At 33.5% G+C, this 21,976-nt stretch overlaps 2 protein-coding genes across 3 annotated transcripts; one reads left to right on the forward strand and one right to left on the reverse strand.

Annotated features, from left to right (window-relative positions):
• Positions 1–445: 445 nt before the first annotated feature.
• On the reverse strand, positions 446–7,974 carry LOC134229482 (actin-related protein 2/3 complex subunit 1A-like). The gene is made up of 13 exons (XM_062711237.1): positions 7,830–7,974; positions 7,456–7,528; positions 5,161–5,312; positions 4,733–4,838; positions 4,384–4,501; positions 4,136–4,195; positions 3,839–3,945; positions 3,358–3,460; positions 2,709–2,784; positions 2,302–2,405; positions 1,957–2,043; positions 1,231–1,321; positions 446–717 (listed from the first exon to the last, which is right to left on the reverse strand). Exons 2-13 carry the CDS (start codon positions 7,517–7,519, stop codon positions 679–681), a joined length of 1,107 nt encoding a protein of 368 aa, XP_062567221.1. The 5' UTR covers positions 7,520–7,528; positions 7,830–7,974; the 3' UTR covers positions 446–678.
• A 139-nt stretch (positions 7,975–8,113) lies between these two features.
• Positions 8,114–12,108, forward strand: LOC134229483 (protein canopy 4-like). 2 transcript variants are annotated; one of them, XM_062711239.1, is made up of 7 exons: positions 8,114–8,325; positions 9,468–9,585; positions 9,791–9,931; positions 10,260–10,344; positions 10,706–10,823; positions 11,075–11,166; positions 11,557–12,108. In XM_062711239.1, exons 1-7 carry the CDS (start codon positions 8,223–8,225, stop codon positions 11,572–11,574), a joined length of 675 nt encoding a protein of 224 aa, XP_062567223.1. In that variant the 5' UTR covers positions 8,114–8,222; the 3' UTR covers positions 11,575–12,108. The 2 variants fall into 2 exon arrangements, with proteins under 2 accessions (XP_062567223.1, XP_062567222.1); XM_062711238.1 differs by having other exon boundaries at positions 11,075–11,158; positions 11,550–12,108.
• The last annotated feature ends 9,868 nt before the right edge of the window (positions 12,109–21,976 follow it).

Genomic DNA, 21,976 nt, shown 5'->3' on the forward strand with positions numbered 1-21,976 from the left:
GTTTACAAATGTATTTGTATTTGAGCAGAGAAGAACATTTTTAAAGAAATGATGCATTTCCACTATATAATCTTTATAGTCAAGCCCTAGCACCAGAACCCATGACCCTGGGGCCATGGATTTCACAATTTTGGTAGAAGTCTCAAAGCTTATTACAATCTTGTCCACAGTTTGACTGCTTGATGTCCAGGAGTAAAGAAGATTTTTAAAGATTGTATAAATTTTAGATGTTTTGGCCCCACCCTCAGGCCCCAGGGGGGGCAGGGACCATGAAATTCACAATTTTTGTTCCCCTTCACCAATAGAAGCTTTAAGCCAAAATTGGTTGAGTGGTTTCCAAGAGGAAGCTGTTAACACAAGACGAAGGACGGAACAGATAGCAATAGATCACCTGAGTTGACAATTGTGACCTAATAAAAATTATTATACTGTATAAACCAACATATTCTGTTAAAGGAATAAATCTTTTATTAAAAAGGGTGTTAAAAAATGAGTACACAGAACATGATTTAACAAAAATGAACAATAGATAACGTTGCAAACATTGGTCTGGTTTTCTGTTATTGCTTATGTAAATAAAATATCATCAGCAAAGCAAAGTCACAGGTAATTCAGCTTTTAATTAAGGTCCATGTAAGAAGTTAAAAGTTTCTGAAAGACTGTGGTATTTTGCTCTCTCTAGGAAATTTTCAGGCCAGCAATGGAACTTTCCAGAGACTGAAAAAATAAAGAAAAATCATTATACATTTATCAAAGTATCATATTATTAAGCATATTGGAAATGGGATTTATGAAATTTTCAAGACACTGAAAATGGAAAAAATGTTAATTTTGCCCAAAGGATCAAATTCATGTTACATTTGGACAGGTTTAAAATGCAATTTTAGCCCAAAAAGCCAGTATAACCATCGATATTGACAATATTTTCAGTATATGTAATTGATTGTTAATAGACAACCATATAAAATAAAATCAATACTGTAGATCACTTAATTTTCGCTACACCTTATTTTCGCGAGATCATCATTGACTCTTTGTAAGCGAGACATAATTTTCACGAATAGTGGCTATTCCCCTATATAATCGTAAGGAATACTTTTATATGCGAGAATTTAATTTTCGCGAACGCATTCTCTCACGTAATTACGCGAAAATAAAGTTCTCGCAAATAAAAAGTGATTTACAGTAACACTAAATCAAAGATATAAATCTAGATATTTGAATCCATACCTTTACATCCCAGATGATCATCTGACCATCTTTTCCAGTAGTAGAGAACTTGCTGCAGTTTTCTTTAGTTCCTGAGTAGATAGACACTTGCCTGCAAAAATTAAAGAACACAAGTTTGTATATTAATTACAAAGTCACAAGTCATGGTAATCAGTTCCACTAAGTGTTAAGAAAAGTATGTGCTGGTTGGACACCTTGGCTTCAGTATACTGTAAATTCACATGTTTTTGAGGGGTCAAATTTTTGTGGTTTGAAGAAAATATGTTGGTTCAAGGGGATTTGATTTCGTGGTTGAAGAATTTTTCAGTAGCAATATGTGTGAAAAATTGCATTTCATGGTGGATATAAATTCGTGAGTCTCTTCATACCTTGAAAACCACGAAAATTAACCCCTAACAAAAATTAGTGATTTCACAGTATGCATATCAAAAGTGTAAAATTGATATGATTGTATTTCAGTGTCATTGTATTTTGCTGTAAACTTATGGGATTGTACTTTGGTGTAAACTTACACGTATGTGATTTGTTTTTTGGTGTTAACTTATGTGTTTGGGTGTTAATCATGTGATTGTATTTTGGTACTAAGGTATGTGACCATAGTTTAATGTTAAATTTAATAGGTGACTGTATTTAAAAGAGATAACTTACGTGATTGTATTTTGGTGTTAACTTACGTGATTGTATTTTGGTTTTAACGTGTGTAACTGTATTTAGATGATAACTCACGTGATTGTATTTTGGTGTTTCGTCTTCAGGTCAGTTGCAGTCTCAGCTGTTGCCTTCTTATCCAGGTTTCGGAAACGATTCATGGCACTGTTAATAAATATAAAATAAAAATTTATTCGTAGCCTTACGATGTCTAAAGAAAACTTCAAAGGCTGAGTCAATTACCTGTAATCTAAATTCCTTTAAAACCAGAAAATTGTAAAATTGTATTTTTTTTAAGCACCAGCAATACATTAAATTCCTTCAGTTATTTTCTATATCTAAGGAGGAGAGAAATATTTGCTTCTAGAAATCAGTACAGGATGAAAACTGACATCAGGAAGGGATGAAAATTAAATAACGTACCTCATTGTTCCAGCTTCTTTCTCCTTGGGAACATCAAGGTCACTGACAAAGGTCACATTACCATCATCACTGTATCTGAACAGCTTAGGGAGACAGTCATGGCCCTTTGGAAGAAAAAAAAAATCATCAATATAGTAAATTCAAATAAAACCTTACTCATTGTTACATAATATCTATTAATCATTATAAAAGATATATTTCTAATAGCTGCTACATGGGAAAAAATCTCAAACACAAAAATTATCTGTTACTTGATCACATCATAAATGTGCAAATGACCAACATACAAATAAATCTATGTACAGATAAATCAGAATGAGAGAGCACTCATGAAACAAAGTATTTCCTTGTTCACAACATGCAAAGCACAAGGACGATGATATATCCACTGCTTATTATATACTTACTGCAGCCACAATGCTGTGGGGCCCCACCCACGTCAAGCTGACCAGAGGCAGAAAAGATCCCTTCACAACAGCTAACCTGAAAAAAATATTCAAATGAATAAAATCTCAGACTTATAATGGCTTCATTTTTTTCCTGCAGACTTCTTCTCATGGCTATATTGACGTGTAACGGAAAACTTGAAATTGAAGCTTTTTAAAGTAAAATGAATCTTGAACACAAAAAAAATTGAATCTATTAAATTGTACCACAGATTTTGAATTGATTCAGTGAAAATTAATTGATATTGTGCCCTTACTAATGCATGTAATAAGTGTCATTGAGATTAAAGTGCAATGTAATGGTTTTAAATGAGATTAATGGGTATAGTGTGTACAATGATTGTAAATGAGATTATAGTATATACAATACTGTATACAGGGTTATTTTTGCCCTGCAGTGTTATTTCCGCATTTTTACACTTGCAAACAATTTTGCCCGGTTGAATTCGCGCTGTCACAGTTATGTTAAAGAAATTATACTGTGTTCTTCGCATTTGTCCCATTTTAGATTCGCCCACTTGTGACAAGGGCGAAAGGGGCAAGCAAGAAAAAAATGGGATCAACAATTTCCATTTATATATGAAAATGAGATAACAGGTCTGTTTCTTACTGTTGTTGATTAGCTCCATTAACCACACTGATACTGGAATCGTGGCCCACAAAAGCCAATAGGTCTCCACTGGCCGAGAAAGATACGTCATGGATCCACCCACCTGTTAATTTTTAAAAAGTTGTCAGTTGAGGTTCTGATGAGCTAACAAGTTTTTGACACAGCCACAGAACTTTAAATATTTCAAAGTATCTTCAAAATTACAATCCCTGAACATACTGTGCTTAATCAATTTCAAATTGTTTCCAAAAACAGTTTGCAGCACATTACATTTTGGTGATCCATGGTCCATTTTAAAGAGGACTATGTGTCAGCGCTATTAAGCAAATTTAGTGCCTTTTATGAATGTTTGATGAGTATTTTAAACACACAAAAAAATTCTTCCATGTGGATGATGGAGAGATCAGATTCTGACTTCAAACAATTTACACTTGAGAAAGATATGTTTAACATATCTTCAGTTTATCAATTTTGTACATACCCCCACCATTGGAGACTTCAAACATGCAGTTGGCAAAAGGCATTTTGGCTCCCCAGCAGGTAGCAGAGGGTTTGCTTTCAATTTCTTTGATGTAAGCAGAGAAAATCCTATGAATATAGCCCATCAATAACATTAAAATTAAAATCTAGCATTTTTAAATCTCTCTTATTAATGACACTACTTCTCTCTCCTTTGAAATTTCTTAAATATTGGATACACAAAATATTCAAAAAGAGCTAAAATCAAAATGCCTTGAATAGGGATGCCATTTTTGTGTTCCAAATTAATTTGTCTTACCTTGCTTTAAAATCACAAGATCCAGCAGAAATCAAAACATTGTTAGGGTGCCAATCCAAACTGCAATAAAAATAAAATACCAGTAGTACATTGATAGTTAAGTATATTACAGCTACTCTCTTTTTCCTGTTACGTTTTAGGTGTTTTTTGGACAAAATATATTTGTATTGCCTAAAAAACAAGATATGAAATTCCATTGTCAAAATATTCATAATATACATTTAGTAGACATATACAGCAGTCCGTACCAGGTGACAGTGGATCGGATTGGCTTCTTGATGTGCTTGCTGACCCACCAGTGATTTTCTTCCTCAAAATAGCAGATAGAAATCAGCCTAGAACCACTGCCCACTGCAAACTTATCACCTGTGAACACAAAAAGAAAATGTACGAGGAGGTTTACCTTTATAATAGCTTTTCATTTGAGATTCAATTACTTTTACCATCATCGGAAATCCTCGGATGCTCTCGCTTCTCCTATCTGCCCAAATTGCCAACAAATTACAATTTGCAATATACATGTAAGAAAAAGGATACCCCAGTTTTTAATAAATGATAATGACTAAGATGTGGATTAGACTGTAGTCTCTAACGTACCATTTGGAGACCACTTGACACAGGTGGCTGCACGGTTGATTCTCAAGATGACCAAGCAAGGCTTCCATTTACCATCTTTGAATTCCCATACATAAGCGTTTCTATCCTGCAGTATGCAAAAAGTATTTAATGTAAACATTTTTGAATTATGTAGCTTCCGTGACAAATGATGGAACATTATGTCATTGGTTTGCATGTTTAAAAATAAAACATACTTTTTTCTTTTTTGTTTGCCTTTGAAAAAAAAGAGTATCATTAACTAATATTCAGCCAAATAAAAAGCTTACTAAAAAGATTTTAATAAACTAATATAGTAGTAAAGAACCCATTTCAAAGCACATCAATTTTAATTTAAATTAATTTCTACAGGTTTGAAGTGATGTGAATTTATATATACAGGTTTAAAGCAATGTAAATGATATACATACGGCCCCACTGGTCACTATCCTGTTGTGCTGGGGCTCCCAGTCGATCCCTGTAACCCTCTGACCATGCTCAGAGAGAGTAGCGGTCAGATCATAGCCAGTCGGAGCCTTCTTGTATATCTCAATGTTGTGGTCATTGTTAGATATTGCTATCTCTGAAATTGTAGGACAATTGTTAGATATACTAAAATAAAAAAATCAAAGGCCTGAAGGGCCACAATGGCGCCGTGCTTTAGATATGGCAGCGATACCTTGAAATTATTGGATTTACAAGCATGTTTAAAAGTAATATGCATATGTTTAGTAATTATAGTTGTATATATAGTTGTAAATGTATATCTAGATAAAATACCCCGATTTAAGCATTATGAAATAAAAGCATTCAACTCATATGGTCCAACTGAACGGCTTGAGAACAGGTTTTTATGTGTAGTCACTAGTCAGTACCCTGGTAAAAGAGTACATGTATTAGGACCATATTTGCCAACACCCGAGATGTAAAAATCTGGTCATTTGTGTATTGATAATTCTTCTATTAAAAAGGCTTTACTGAATTATTTACTTACAATGATGAAAAATTATTGATAAATTGACATGTTAAACAAGAGGTCCAGGGGCCACATCGTTCACCTGAGCAATTGGCTAGAATAAAGCACATATCAGATCAGAGCTAAAAGTTTACTGAAGGGGGGGGGGGTTGAATTTTAACCCTAGGGGTCATGATTTGAACAAACTAGAATCTACACTACCTGAGGATGATTCCACACAAGTTTCATCTTTCCTGGCCCAGTGGTTCTTGAGAAGAAGATTTTTTAAAAATGCCATTAATTTTTCTCTAATTCATAATTATATCCCCTTGGAAAAGGGTGTGGCCCTTCATTTGAACAAACTTGAATCCCCTTTACCTAAGGATACTTTGTAGCAGGTTTGGTTGAAATTGGCATAGTGGTTCTTGAGAAGAAGATGAAAATGTGAAAAGTTTACGACAACAACGACGACTACAACAACTACGATGACGACGACAGACAACAGACAAATTTCAATCAGAAAAGCTCACTTGAGCCTTCGGCTCAGGTGAGCTTAAAAAGAACATTGAAGGTTTAATTGTTCAGCACTGACCTGAATTACGTTAAGTGTGTATTTAAAAAAAGCCTTTTCAGTTTATGCTAACATGGACCTATATCATGTATATACTAATATATTGTTAGTATATAGGTCCCTGGTGCTAAATTTGAAAGTAATTCCAATTTTAGGGGATTACTTTTCCTCTCTCTTAGGCCTAATTAATTTAATTAACCATACACTGACTTCGATCATTTTATTTTATGTAATGAATGTTGTTTTCCAAGACTCCTTGACATGTACATAAATATTGTTTCTCTTTGTTAAATTTGTTCCTGCTGGTCCTGATAACAATCTTGTTCTATCGGAAGCCATTTTAAATTTTGATTTGTCAAAACCACCCCAGTTAATTGTTTAAACCTGCACTGATAATTTACTGGCCTACTGAACCACATAGCCATCCGCTTTGTTTACGTAGATCAAGCTTAGGTTGTAACTGGAAGTTAAAAATACAGCTTAATTTACGAACACAATCCGGAAATCGGGGATTCAGGCGATAAGCATAACTCACCATGTCATAAAAAATAATCAGGTTAAGGGTCGAAAAGTAACCCGACAAAAGTGGGTGAGTCGTCAGCTATGTATAGGACTGTTGAAATTGTATGATTTTCAGTCAATTTATGTAATAAACACAAAATTTAGCATCTATATTCCTACGCCGTATAATTGAAAGTCTTGGTTTGAGTACTATATTATTTGGCGCATGAAGAAAGCGGTGAGCAGTCAGAGATTTCATCATAGCTAGATGTGCGCCGAGCTAAAGCCCGACGCCTTAAAAATGAATAATGTTCATGTGAGCCATAGTATGAAAAAAATATTGTGAATTCTGTTCCCAAACACAGAAAATTACACAGACTGCAGTCTGTTTGAGCAAGCATTATGTATGTTGTTACATGTACCACATGTGTAATCAACTTGAAAAATAAGGAAGTTGAAACCTTACTTTATGACATACTTTCTGCAAAAAATCAGGCAGCATGCAAAATGAAAAAAATCCTTTTAAATAGGAATGCAATTTCTCATTAACCCCTCTTGTTTGTTGTTTTCTTATTATTAATATACAGATGTTTTAAATGACTTGCCACTACTGTTTTTTTTTTCTTTTGTATCCAATATTTCTTGATTGCCTGTGTAAGTATTCTGTTTAAAACAATATGTTTTTCTTCTTCAATTTACCTGAACCTTTGCCATTCCATGCATGACAAGTTATGGGAGCCACTCCAAAGCTGTGAGCAGACATTGTTTCCACCTACAAAAATCATTGTAAAATGTAGCTGATAAATTTAATCAAAACAAATTTTGTTACAAAAACCTACACATTAACTATAAAAGTATACGGGTTTCTGATCTATTGTCTTATGGTAAAGAAATCAGAGAAAACATATTAAAACAACGCTGTTTGATATCAAATTCAACTACAAGGAAATAAATCAGTGGTCTAAAGTAGGAAGTTATGCACTTTGAGAAAATTCGAACTATCCGTATTTATGGAATTTTGTGATTATATGTGAATAGTTCAAGTGCATTAAGGCAAAATACCTATAACGTACCTCTTATTCAATAAATCTTTTCAAAAAATTCGTGGACTCTGGTCAGTCGACACGAATTTTCCTCAGCTCTCTTCTTCACAACTTCACGTTTCCGTATTGTAACAGGAAGTAAAGTTCACGCCCTCCTGACTCATATGAAATGTAAGAAAAAGAAAATTAGCTGTTTAAAAATTTGTGCAAAAAATATTAAATATTAAAAAACGCTAAAATTTTAGGTTCAGTCAATATTACCGTGGGTATATTGAAAATATTTATATGCGAAACTAAAACTACCCAAAGTGAAAGTTGAAAGGTCAATGCTCAACTTCCGTCTTCCTTGTTGGTATGTACACAAACTGACAAACGTGTTCGATAAAGACTTAATTGGATATTTTTACCGTGAAGAATCATAGTATGCGTAACATTTATATTTGTCTGATTTTATTATTTCATTTGGTGATCATTAACAAGGCGGACAATGACGATTCAGGCGTTATTTTACCAAGCATGTGTGAGGGTAGGTCATTTGTTGTCTACTTTCTATTTGTCTTGCATGGTCACAGAAAAATCTATTACATGTGGCATTAAGTGTTATCCAGATGAAAAGAGCTGATGTACTTATTTGTTATTATTCGATAGTTCATTTTTGTACAAATAGTTGTAATTTTTTTTTCATTGTTGTTTGAGGAATTCTTGGGTATCAGCATTTTTGCCATATTTCATTTTTTTTTAATTCTTTTGTAAATATACAGTCATATAAGTTAACATTTAAAAAAAAGTAGATTTTACAATTTTAGTGTGTGTGTTAAATGGGAACTTAAGGAACTTAAGGAATAATTTATGTAAAATTATGGGAAGTACACATGGCTCATATTGATTGGTTGTTTCCAGCAAACACTTCCTTTTATCAATAGGATGTGGGGATTGAGTTCCTAATTATCTTTATAAGTGAATTGTTGTGAGCCTATTATATTAGACTAACAACCATGTTGCGTTATCGCAATCTTTCCACCTGTGCATTTACTGCATGTTGGGTGCCACTGCAATTATATTGAAAGCTTATCTAAAAAAGACTTTAAATCCTTGAGCTTATTAACAGGTAGTACACTGAAATGCTGTTAATCAAGATAAGCATGACTTTCTATATCCTCCCATTTGTACAAAGTAAGAGTTTGGTTACTCTTGAGAATAGATGATAAAAAAGATATAGGGACAAATGAAGTTCTAGTTAAGTGTAAGACATTAACTTTTACTAACTATAATGATGAATTACAGGCATGCAGCATCGGGAATGGGGGAGGGGTTTTGGGCAGGGGAGGCCAGGCCCACATTTTACCAAACATAACTCTTTACTATTGAAAATGTTCATTGAAAGACCAGTTCCCCCCCCCCCCCCACACACACACACTTTTTGTAAGAGTAAGGGACAAAAATGGTTTTGTAGTGTATTAGGAACAAAATTTGGTACTGAAAAAAATTGACCCCCCACCTCCACTCCCCACCCCACCTCCCAAGGAATAGGACTTTTCTTCGAATTTTGGCAATTTTCTTTTCTTTTTTTATTTTCTTTTTGCCTGTCAAGTTTTTTTCAGGTAGGTTTCTCTGGTTGCCCCCTTTCAAAAACAATGCTACGTCACTAAATAAGTCATTTATTTTCAGTGTGTAAGTTTTTTGTTACTGAGCTTCAAAGTAGACTAGACGAAACAGGAAAATCCAAAGAGACATTACATGTGGGCCATGGTTTAGACAAGAAAAAGAAGATTGTATACAACAAATCGTGAGTAGCACTAATAATGTAGAAAAAAAAAGAAATGAAAATGCATTACACTCAATTGTTGGGCATATTTGAAACTTCACTTTATTTCATCATTTCATGCCTTTTTGTTCTTCTCGATGATTCCTCCCCCCCCCCCCCCCAAAAAAAAAAAATTAGAACCATGGTTTTAATTACAAGGCCCTTGTATAAATTCAATATTTTCCAGGGAGTTGAGGCTAACAGAAGCTCTGACCGACCCACATATATGTGACAAAATCCTGGAATACAATGTCCACAAGGAAAGGTCTGGAAGCAATAGGTTCGCCAAAGGTCGCAGTGAAACCATGGACACATTACACGGATTGGTGTAAGTCAATGATGTTTCACATGTTTTAGAATAAATACCAAAAATTAAAATTTTGAATTTGTAATAAGTGCAGTTCTTGAGTAAATGTTAAGAAGTTCATTGTAAGGGCTTTAGAATTAATGGGGTAAATGAGCATCTTCAGAATCGGTAAGGGTGTGTGTGAAAAAAAATCCCTATTAAAGGGAGGTAATTTCTACAAATACATGTAGTTACATATTTTGTGTGTATTGGAGAGAGAATTATATGAAATCTTGCAAACTGAATAGAATAATCTAAAAAATACACATGTAATGCACAGAAAGTGAACACCTTTTATTTATATTTATAGAAATAAGGGAGTGAAGGTAGAGTTGGGAATTCCCTATGAATTGTGGGATTCTCCATCTGCTGAGGTCACAGACATGCAGCGCAAGGTAAAAATTATCAAAAATCTATTATAATGGAAATTTATTTGTTTTGTGATATCATATTAATACAATGTATAATGTTTATCTGATAGTTTTCCACTGAAATTGTTTGTGTGAATTTTAATTCTGTTAAAAGTTCATCATCTCTATCCTCGTGCATCTTTGTTACCCAATTAGTGACCAATTTGTTTACCTTCATCTAATTGGGAGATGAAGGTAAAGGAATCGGACACTTGGATAGCAAAGATGGCCCAGTGCTTCTAATTTGCTATTCTCATCACATATGGGAAAAAAGAGAATTAGAGACCATTTGCTTGTGAAGATGTTAAAAAAGTTTTGTTTTTATTATGTCTTCTGTTTTATGCAGTGTTTTAAGATGGCGGAGGACTATGAAGATGAGATAGAAGACTGGTATTATAAACACCAAGACAAAGAGTTAATGAATTATTTGTGTGCCAACATTATCCTTAGGAAAGATGACACCAGTAAGATCTTCAGTTATTAAATTTTGTAATGTGCCAACATTATTCATAGGAAAGATGATAACAGTTTTCTGAATAAAAATTGTACATTTAGTTAATTTACTCTAAAGCAGTAAAACTAACATCTGTAATTAAGAGAAACATTATGTATACAAGAAGTAAATCTAGTTACCCGTATATAAGTCCTTTTCTCATGTTTGGCTTTATAGCCTAGCAAAATGTGAGGGTTTAGTATTTCTTACAAACATTTGTAGAGTGCTTAACGGAGAAGTATGTACCTAAAGGCGAAACAGAGGAGGGAGACAAGAAAGAAAAAAAATCATCAAAAAAGGAAAAAAGTAAGCCCCTCCCCTCCACTGTTTTACAAACTTGTCATCTTTCAAGGTAGCCATAACGATAATTGATACTGGATTTATGAATTTGAGTATGATGTTAATAACACAGAATGATCAATACAGTAAACCAACTTTTATTTACGTGCAAAAAATTTTCGTGAGTTTCACAAGAGTCTCATTATTGCAAATATTTCTCGCTGCGAACCGAGCGTTAAAGTCTGTTTCTATTAACAACAGATCCAAATAAGGCTTGATCATGAAAATTAATTGCGTGAACTAGTTTACCCCTGCTACATCATGAAATAAAGTTGTCGTGAATAAAAGTTGGCTTACAGTATTTGTTAACTGATGCACAATTTATAGTTTTGATAAGTTTTGCTTTTGTTTTAATTAGAAAAAACAAAGCCAAAGGGAGATGAAGGAGAAAGGATGACTAAAGAGGAATTATGATGCAACCATGGAGTAGAAAAATGGCATCTCCTGTCACCAATGTGTTCCCTAACGATTCCTTCCTGTTTTTATTTGTCTTTATTCCTTCTTTGTTGTAACAATTCTCTGCAAGCAATAAACTGTTTTACAATGAATTTTAATTCAGATGAGCTAATAAGGATAGTAGACTCTGTAATATTGTTTCAGTTGTCTTGCTTTAATTGTATGTGAGTAAATTATTTTGTAATTGTGAGGTCATTTTGAGTACTGTTGTATTCATATTATTGTTATATTCATATAGATGCATTCTGTTCATTTTGTTTTTCCTCTCATGTAGAAAAGTATTAATTGTTGAAGGAAAATTATTTTTGATTCAGGTTATTTACACTTAAATAGTCAAATCTAGTACATGTAAAGTGCCAGGGTCAAACAATTTGCCAATTGTAAATGTAATTTATTATATCTTCTACATTTACAGTATGTTTAAAAACTATATGAATTCATAATAAACATGTTCACTTTGAGTATGTTTTAGTGTAACTAAATGTCCAGACAGTATGATGCTTATAGTGCATGTTCATGTATACAGAACACAAAAGAGACCCTTGACCGAAATTATGATGTTGAGATCATGCAGATTTCTTAAGTAAGAATATTATTTGAACCTGAACTAAATACATGTCTCAGGTAATTATGATCTGTTCAAGATGCAGTACTGCTCATTTTTGATCATCTGAAATGCATTTCTGTCACAATATACTCTATGATAATTGTGATGTTTTAATTTTTAAAAAAAAGTTTATGTGTGGACATGAAAAGCATTATGAGTCATCAGTGACAAAATTTTAGTGTAGATTGCACAAAGTTCTTCATGCATATGTTTTTTCAACATAGAAAAATTGCCAAAAGACACAAATCATTATATATAACTTGTATTTTGTAATGGTATGAACAGATGCTCATGATGGGTTTTATTGATTAACCTATTTTAATATTTTTGGTAAATTTCTTCATTAATCAAAATAAACATGCTACCCATTGTTAATTTTTGTGTTACATTTACAAAGAAAGGTCAGGCTGCAACTCTGCCATAGATTTTAATGAAACTGTGATGTGATGCTTCAAATTCACCCACAGTGACTGTAATTGCGTGGTACCCTGTGATTCTATTAAATGGCAGCAATTCAAAGAACATGGCCCTCCTTATTTAGGGGTCTGATTTGTTGAGGTGCAATGAACTTTATGACATATTATTACTGTCCTGTCTGACCATCATACTAAACAAAGGTTTTAAACTCTTGAAGTAATATGTTTTTTTTATCTAAATGGATTAACCAAGGTCAAAGTTTTAGAAAGTCAAACTTCAAGGTCATGAGATAACAAATATCAATTAATGTAATTTCTTGTCACAAGTATAATGCACATGTGAAAATAAAAATATCAAGAAAGGTCTTGTCATAGTTTTTTGCACAGGTAATAGAGCATGGGCGTCGGAAGCAAATTGAAAGTAGGGGTTTGGTGTAATTGAAAGTGGGGGGGGGGGGTAAACCAACAAAAAAGGTAATATATTACGTATATATTTTTTAACGCCTATATAGAGCCTATATAGAGGGATTGCGGATAAGAGATGGGTACCCAAAGTGTAATACTAGTAGTATACGGTTAAAGTAAATAATTGAGGGGGTTAACAAGATTCCAGTTCCCCATAACCAGGACCATTTCCCGAGGCGCAGCCCGTCGGGAGCCGGGAAGAATGATTTACTGCTTGTACGTTTGATAAGTTGTTTTCGTTTGTCATGTTTTTATGTATACGTTTGTTCTGCAAAGATGATCGTTGGTTTTGCATTCATAAATGTTTGTTACGTACGTGGTCGTTGGTTTTGCTTTGATATATATTTCTTCTGCGAAGAGGTCTGTTGATTATGCATTGTATATCATTTTGTTAAATTTTTATGGTCATTGAAATTAAAATAATTGTTTGTTTTCTCATTATGGTAATTTTTGCCCTTTCCGCTGCCCATACCGGGGAATTAGCTTCCGAAGCAGGGATTAGCTCATTTAACTAGCGCACGGGGAATTAGTCCATTCACTGAACTTTCTAAGGAATTATTCACATTTTACTGTCTTACTCGTATGTAGGAAAAAATCAGTAGAGGTATAATAAACGGACTTACGGCTAAATGAAACTGAACGAATGTTGTTAAAAACGCACTCGCACGCGGGTACAAATAAAATTTACATAAAATATTTGCATCTGCATCTGAGCATCGCAAACATGGAATGCAAGACAGGTAAATCAATAATGATCGGGTTCTTGGGCAGAATGGTGTTTGGTCAAATCAGCTAGGGCCAACAATATGAAAGACGCCTTAGCTCAAACACACTCGGAAAAATTATCATCCAAGAATAACGACAATTTGTCTTTCAGAGATAAATTTATCAGTATATTCTAGAGTATATAATTTACATATTCATATGCAGTGTCAAAAACTCCCAACCATGCATTTGACGCACTTGAACAGGAATTATATATTATGCATCTCATCATGCTCATCACGATGAATATTCGGCTTTCATTAGGATTGTTTTAAGATCAGACGTAACTTCCTCAATAAACAGCGTGATAAAATACAACATTAATGCAAAGCATCAAATTAGCTACAAACAAAATTTAGCGTTTTAAAAAGAGAAATTTCATCAAGACTTGTGCGTAAGCATTCAGGAAAAACGCAACGTACAGTTTTCAAAATTAAAAGAGTGGATACATCTATTCCAGACTGTATTCTAACTTTACACCCCTACCCCCCATTATTAACATCAAAATTAAATTTAGATCACCAGATGAACCATTTGGGGTCTTTGTCACTCGACGATGCCGATGATTTTTGCAGACTATAGCTATCCTTCATGGTGCGATGATGAACAACTCGGCAACGTGGGGAATGATGAAAGCAAACTATGATTTTATACCGATGATAATGACAGTGCAATCATGCTGAATAAAATATTGAAAAATTTGGTAAAGCTTAAGATAAAATTGTTTCCAGCATGGTATATAGCTGTAATTGACACAGTGATTTTTTTGTCACTTTTAAATGATATATAAAACCATCAATTCTGAATTTAAAGCAATTTTCTTCACTTTACTCGTTATTTATCAATTTTATGATTTAGAAATTATTTATCAGACTAATTAATGAATAATATCTCAACCCAACCCCAACCCCAACCCCCCTTTTCACGCAACCAGAAAAGATCGACCGCTCCTGCAGCCAATAATAATTTTATTCAAGAACTTGTGTTTGTTGTTTTGCTTCAATAAGGTACAATACTACGCATTCATTTGTGCAAAATACCTCATGCTGTGTGGTTTTTTACTCAGGCCAGTAACAAGGATTTAAAAAGAAGGATGTATAGGTGGCTAACCCACACTATCTGGGTTATTGGAATTTGCTTGTTTTTGACAGCAACGAAAAGTGGAGAGGAGCAGAGTATACAGCATTGAAATGCAAATTTCAGTATAAAAACTACAGCAAAAGACTCAAGACTCTTTAATTAGAACCCCTCCTCTCACCCTACCCCACCTCGCATTTTAGGAGCCTGCTATATCACTGGAATAGCAGTTATCACAAAATATGGTAATTTTATCTTTTTGAGATATTTTAAAAACAATTGTAAAATCAGATCGAGACAATTAAAACATCGTTTTTCAAGGTAGGGTGCAATAAAACAAGGTATAACATTTTTGTTTAAAGGTGTTTTAAAATAAACATAGGCGTCGGAAGCAAATTGAAAATGGGAGGGGGGCTAAACCATATTAAAAAAAAAAGGTGCACCCCAATTTTTAATGCCTCTATTATGTTTTTACTGCCACATAAATATTGGCTGTATATATATCCCCCCAGCCCCCCGGTTCCGACGCCTATGATAAATTTCATCAATTGATAAATTATAATAATTTTTTTCTGTTAGAATATAGAATATCTTAATGAAATATCAAAGATTGGAGCAAATTACAAATACCTGTAATTTTTTGCATGCCACCCGAAACGCGTTTTTTATTTGGCTCTATCAAAAAAAAAAAAATTAAACAAAAATGAATTTTAATAACATTCAATTCATTTTAATCAGATTTGATTTGATATTTATCCAGACCAGAAATTATGTATTATTTTATTTTATTCATAAAGTCATTTGAACACACTTCCGGTCTTCCGAGCTCGTGCAAGTCGTGAGCTGTGTTCAGGTAAAGCGGACAGTCCAATTTCAGGTAGGGACTATGCAGATGAAAATATACATATTAATCATAAAACGTAGGCTTTTTATGTGAGCACTTTTGTTATGAATCGTTGATTTGCATGAAATGTATAATTAGAGGCAACTGTAATGGGGTTTAACAGTCAAGATAAACGAACAATCATTCATGACCAAATAGTCCATGGCCATTTTTAAAAGAACGCGGGCCCATTCCTATAAATAGATTTTCTCTCGGACACTTTTAGTTCAAAATACTGTTGGATCTTTACCTGCTGTATCAAACACGTTCGACTTCTATCTTTGTCTTTAAAAAAATTAATTTCAATATCTGTCGTGTTAACTTGAAGGACAATTAACAGATTAAGACAAGAGATCAAGATTTTTTTTTTCTTAGACGGGCGAGGAGGTATTTGAGTAATAATTAGATATGTTGATGAGTTTTTAAAAGAAAGCCCCCCCCCCCCAAAAGATAGATCTGCCTTACTTGTTTGTTTCTTTCCATAAATGACAGCAACAGGGGTTGGGGGAAGGGAGGGGCATTGGGGTGTCATTTATTAGTTAACTTTTTGCTTAAATGTATTTAATAACTGAATGTTTTGGGACTTTGGTGTTTAGTTTCTGACCATATACATCCTTACTAGTATATATACATCTACACTCAGATAAAATACCATAAGTAACTGCACAATGGTGTGTTACGTAAAGGTGCTTTTGCACTTTATATTGGTTAAGAAACTATTTACAAGATTTTAACCAAAATTCATATTATTGATTTAAATTAATGTAGGTATTTAATCTGACATCTTGAGTTTTCATGTGACATTGACCTTGCTCTTTATTTTGTGTGGAGCCCAGTTTTGAATATAACTATTCAAGGTTTTTGTTATCAGAATCCACGGATACATATTGCTGTGAACTTTCCAACCAATTGTCCTTATTTTCTGAGCTGAGACCTTTCCCTTTCTCCTGGTCTTACTATGCCCCATTTTATTAAACTGTGTCAGACTCTGACATTCACCATAAAGTTGTTCCAACCATTCACCATTTTGAATTTAACTTGTTTACAAAGAAACTGTTTCACTAAAATAAAAAAAGTATCTAAAAACTTGACCTTGACCTCACTATTTTTAGCTCCACTGGTCAGAGACCAGAAGAGCTTATGCAATAGTAATGTTTCACTCGTCCATCCGTCTGTCAGTCTGCAAACAATTTTTCAAAATGCTACTCCTCCTACAAATTTGGTCTGATTTCAATATAACTTGGCACACAAGTAGACTACACTAATATACATAATTAGGTCTTTCCACCTTTCTGTGGAAAGACCTCTTGAAATGCTTATGTTTATTAGGTCTTTCCACCTTTCTGTGGAAAGACCTATTGATATTCTTCTGTTTATTATTCTTTTTTTTTATTATTTTTCCGCCGCATGTTTTTTTGTTTGAAGATATATCGAAAAGATTTATAGTTCATAGGAATGTACTCCGTAAAAGATGTTTGCAGTTGACCCTGCGTAAATGAACCTTAACCACTTTCGAAGTTATTGCCCCTTTCGCAAGAAATGCTTGTTATCGCTACTCCTCAGAAACCATAAACCGCAGAGGTATGAAACCTTCATGAATGTCTTCGACTAATTTAGTGGACTCTTCAATCTATTCATTGCGAAAGTATTCGGTGACCCCTTCAATGAGTTATTGCCCCTGAAACTTTTTGAATTTTACAAATAATTAAAAATTTTCAAAACAAGAAGTCGTAGAGACATGGGACTACCTGCATAAGATTTATTGACCTTTGACCTTAAACTTCATGTTAAGGTCAAAGGTCAAGGTCATTCCAAAAATGAGAAAATAAGCTCTTTTTGTATCTCTTTTGTCTTTTAATATATACTTAATGTCTATGCATCATTAATATGTACTCTTAAAACTGTTTCAAAGATTTCATTCTTGTCCCCTAAAATTAAAGCTTTTAAAAGTTATTGCCCCTTGTGCGAAAAACCTTGTTATCGCTACTCCTCCGAAACTGTACACCCTAGAGACACCAAACCTTTACTAATGTCTTAAGGGTCTTTAGACCTAACTTCATAATATAAGTGCAAAAGATTCTGATGACCCCTTATATGAGTTATTGCCCTTTAACTTCTTTATACTTACTATTAAACCTTGTATCTTGAAAACTATAAATGGTAGAAGCATGGGGTTAATTGCAGTGTGACTCTTGACCTTTGACCTTGAATATTTTTTCAAGGTCAAAGGTCAAGGTCATTCCAAAAATGAGAAATTAAGCTCTTTTTATATATCTTTTGTCTTTTAACATATGCAATCAATCTTTGCATCATTAATATGTACTCTGCAATCTATTTCAAAGATTTCATTCTTGTTCCCCAAGATTGACCCTATCAAAAGTTATTGCCCCTTATGCGAAAAACATTCTTATCGCTACTACTTCAAAACCGTAGACCGTAGAGGCATGAAACCTTCACTAATGTCTTAAGGGTCTTTAGGCACACCTTCATTGTATAAGTACTAAAGGATCTAATGACCCCTTATTTGAGTTATTGCCCTTTTACTTCTTTGCACTTAAAATTTAAACTTATAACTATAGAACTAAAATTCGTAGAAGCATGGGGTCAATTGCAGTGTGACCCTTGACCTTTGACCTTGAAGATCTGATCAAGGTCAAAGGTCAAGGTCATTTCACAAAAAAAAAAATTTAATTTTCATTTTCTTTTTTTAAGCCATTTCCCTTAAAATTAAATTAGAGAGTGAAATATAAAACTAAAAAATTTAAAAAGGTGGAAAGACCTCTTATTGTTCTGTGAACAATAAGTCTCCTAGTGTTTATTATTATTCTTCTTCTTCTTCTTCCCGGACTTTTGAAACCGCAAGACTTATCGAAAAACTTTATAGTTCATGAAACTGGATATCAAAAGTTATTCTGAAAAACGACAGCCCTTGTTTAAACTTTGACCCCTTTCGAAGTTATTTCCCTTTACGCAAGAAATGCTTGTTATCGCTACTCCTCCGAAACCGTAGACCGTATAGACACCAAACCTTCACTAAAGTCTCTGACTAATTGAGAGGACTCTGGAATCTATTCATTGCGAAAGTATTCGGTGACTCCTTCAATGAGTTATTGCCCCTGAAACTTTTTGAATTTTAGAAATTATTAAAAATTTTCAAAACGAGAAGTGATAGAGACATGGGACCAACTGCATAAGATTCATTGAGCTTTGAGGTTAAAATTCATGTAAAGGTCAAAGGTCAAGGTCATTCCAAAATTGAGAAATTGAGCTCTTTTTATATCTTTTTTGTCTCTTAACATATACAAACTGGCTTAGCATCATTAATATGTACTCTTAAAACTATTTTAAAGATTCAACTTGTATTCCGTAAGATTGACTCTATTAAAAGTTATCGCCCTTTGTGCGGAAAACCTTGTTATCGCTACTACTGCGAAACCGTAAACTGTACAAATATGAAACCTTCAATAAAGTCTTCGACTAATTGAGAGAATTCTGGAATCTATTCATTGCAAAAGTCTTCGTTGACTTCTTCAATGAGTTACTGCCCCTGAAACTTTTTGAATTTTAGAAATAATTAAAAATTTTCAAAACGAGAAGTGATAGAGACATGGGACCAACTGCATAAGATTTATTTACCTTTGAGGTTAAAATTCATGTAAAGGTCAAAGGTCAAGGTCATTCCAAAATTGAGAAATTAAGCTCTTTTTATATCTTTTTTGTCTCTTAACATAAAGAAACTGTCTTAGCATCATTAATATGTACTCTTAAAACTATTTGAAATATTCAATTCGTATTCTGTAAGATTAACCCTATTAAAAGTTATCGCCCTTTGTGCGGAAAACCTTGTTATCGCTACTACTTCTAAACCGTAAACCGTACAAATATGAAACCTTCACTTAAGTCTTCGACTAATTGAGAGGGTTCTGGAATTTATTCATTGTGAAAGTATTTGGTGACTCCTTCAATGGGTTATTGCCCTTGAAAGTCTCTGATTTTTACAAATAATTAAAAATTTTCAAAACGAGAAGGTATAGAGACATGAGCCCAACTGCATAAGATTCATTGAGCTTTGAGCTTAAAATTCATGTAAAGGTCAAAGGTCAAGGTCATTCCAAAACTGAGAAATTTAGCTCTTTTTATATCTCTTTTGTCTTTAAACATATACTTAATGTCTATGCATCATTAATTTGTACTCTTAAAACTGTTTCAAAGATTTCACTTTTGTCCCCTAATATTAACCGTTTTAAAAGTTATTACCCCTTGTGCGGAAAACCTTGTTATCGCTACTCCTCCGAAACCGTAGACTGTAGAGACACCAAACCCTCACTAATGTCTTAAGAGTCTTTAGGCCTTACTTCACTGTATAAGTACAAAATGATCTGATGACCCCTAATATATGAGTTATTACCCTTTAAGTTTTTTGTACTAACTATTAAACCTTATAACTTGAAAAGTATAAGTCGTAGAAGCATGGGGTCAATTGCATTGTGACCCTTGACCTTTGACCTTGAATATTTTGTCAAGGTCAAAGGTCAAGGTCATTCCAAAAATTAGAAATTAAGTTCTTTTTATATCTCTTTTGTCTTTTAACATATGCAAACAGTCTTTGCATCATTATTATGCACTCTTAAAACTATTTCAAAGATTTCGTACTTGTCCCTTAAGATTGGCCCTATTAAAAGTTATCGCCCTTTGTGCAAAAAACATTGTTATCGCTACTACTTCATAACTGTAGACCGTAAAGGCTTGAAACCTTAACTAATGTCATAAGGGTCTTTAGACCTAACTTCACTGTATAATGCAAAAGAATCTGATAACCCCGTATACGAGTTATTGCCCTTTAACTTCTTTATACTTACTACTAAACCTTGTATCTTGAAAACTGTAAATGTTAGAAGCATGGGGTCAATTGCGTTGTGACCCTTGACCTTTGACCTTGAATATTTTGTCAAGGTCAAAGGTCAAGGTCATTCCGAACATTAGAAATTAAGCTCTTTTTATATTTTTTTTGTCTCTTAACATATGCAAACAGTCTTTGCATCATTAATATGTACTCTTAAAACTTTTCAAAGATTTCTTTAGGCACACTTTCATTGAATAAGTACTAAAGGATTTAATGACCCCCTATATGAGTTATTACCCTTTAACTTCTTTGCACTTAATATTTAAACTTATAACTATAGAACTAAAAATCACGGAGGCATGGGGCCAATTGCAATGTGACCCTTGACCTTTGATCTTGAAGATCTGATCAAGGTCAAAGGTCAAGGTCATTTCAAATTTTTTTTTTTTTTTAAATTTTCATTTTCTTTTTTTAACCATTTTCCTTAATATTAAATTAGAGAGTAAAATATAAAACTATAAGAAATTTAAAAAGGTGGAAAGACCTCTTATTGTTCTGTGAACAATAAGTCTCCTAGTTATTATTATTTTTCTTCCCGGACTTTTGAAACCGCAAGACTTATCGAAAAACTTTATAGTTCATGATATTGGATATTAAAAGTTATTCTGAAAAACGACCCCCCATGTTTGAACTTTGACCGCTTTCTAAGTTATTGCCCCTTTCGCTAGAAATGCTTGTTATCGCTACTCCTTCGAAACTGTAAACTGTAGAAATATGAAACCTTCACTAAAGTCTTCGACTAATTGAGAGGACTCTGGAATCTATTCATTGCAAAAGTATTCGGTGACCCCTTCAATGAGTTTTAGCCCCTGAAACTTTTTGAATTCTACAAATAATTAAAAATTTTCAAAACAACAAGTCGTAGAGACATTGGGCCAACTGCATAAGATTCATTGACCTTTGACCTTAAAATTCATGTCAAGGTCAAAGGTCAAGGTCATTCCAAAAATGAGAAATTTAGCTCTTTTTATATCTCTTTTGTCTTTTAACATAGACTTAATGTCTATGCATCACTGATATGTACTCTTAAAACTGTTCCAAAGATTTCATTCTTGTCCCCAAACAAAAACCCCTTTAAAAGTTATTGCCCCTTGTGCTAAAAACCTTGTTATCGCTACTTTTCCGAAACCGTAGATGGTAGAGACACCAAACCTTCACTAATGTCTTAAGGGTCTTTAGGCCAACTGCACTGTATAAGTGGAAAAGGATCTGA

This window comes from Saccostrea cucullata, unplaced genomic scaffold (assembly GCF_032062105.1).
Source record: "Saccostrea cucullata isolate Sc308-1 unplaced genomic scaffold, CSIRO_AGI_Scuc_v1 ctg477, whole genome shotgun sequence".
Lineage (NCBI taxonomy): Eukaryota > Metazoa > Mollusca > Bivalvia > Ostreida > Ostreidae > Saccostrea > Saccostrea cuccullata.

Excerpts from the sequence above, each read along its gene's own strand:
- LOC134229482 (XM_062711237.1), bottom strand. The coding sequence starts at position 7,519 with ATGTCTGCTCACAGCTTTGGAGTGGCTCCCATAACTTGTCATGCATGG. Across the intron at positions 4,502-4,732 it reads TGTCAAGTGGTCTCCAAATG|GTGATAAGTTTGCAGTGGGC; the intron begins GTACGTTAGAGA and ends TTGTGTTCACAG. Across the intron at positions 2,406-2,708 it reads CCCACAGCATTGTGGCTGCA|GGCCATGACTGTCTCCCTAA; the intron begins GTAAGTATATAA and ends TTTCTTCCAAAG.
- LOC134229483 (XM_062711238.1), top strand. The coding sequence starts at position 8,223 with ATGCGTAACATTTATATTTGTCTGATTTTATTATTTCATTTGGTGATC. Across the intron at positions 10,345-10,705 it reads TCACAGACATGCAGCGCAAG|TGTTTTAAGATGGCGGAGGA; the intron begins GTAAAAATTATC and ends TGTTTTATGCAG. Across the intron at positions 10,824-11,074 it reads CCTTAGGAAAGATGACACCA|AGTGCTTAACGGAGAAGTAT; the intron begins GTAAGATCTTCA and ends AAACATTTGTAG.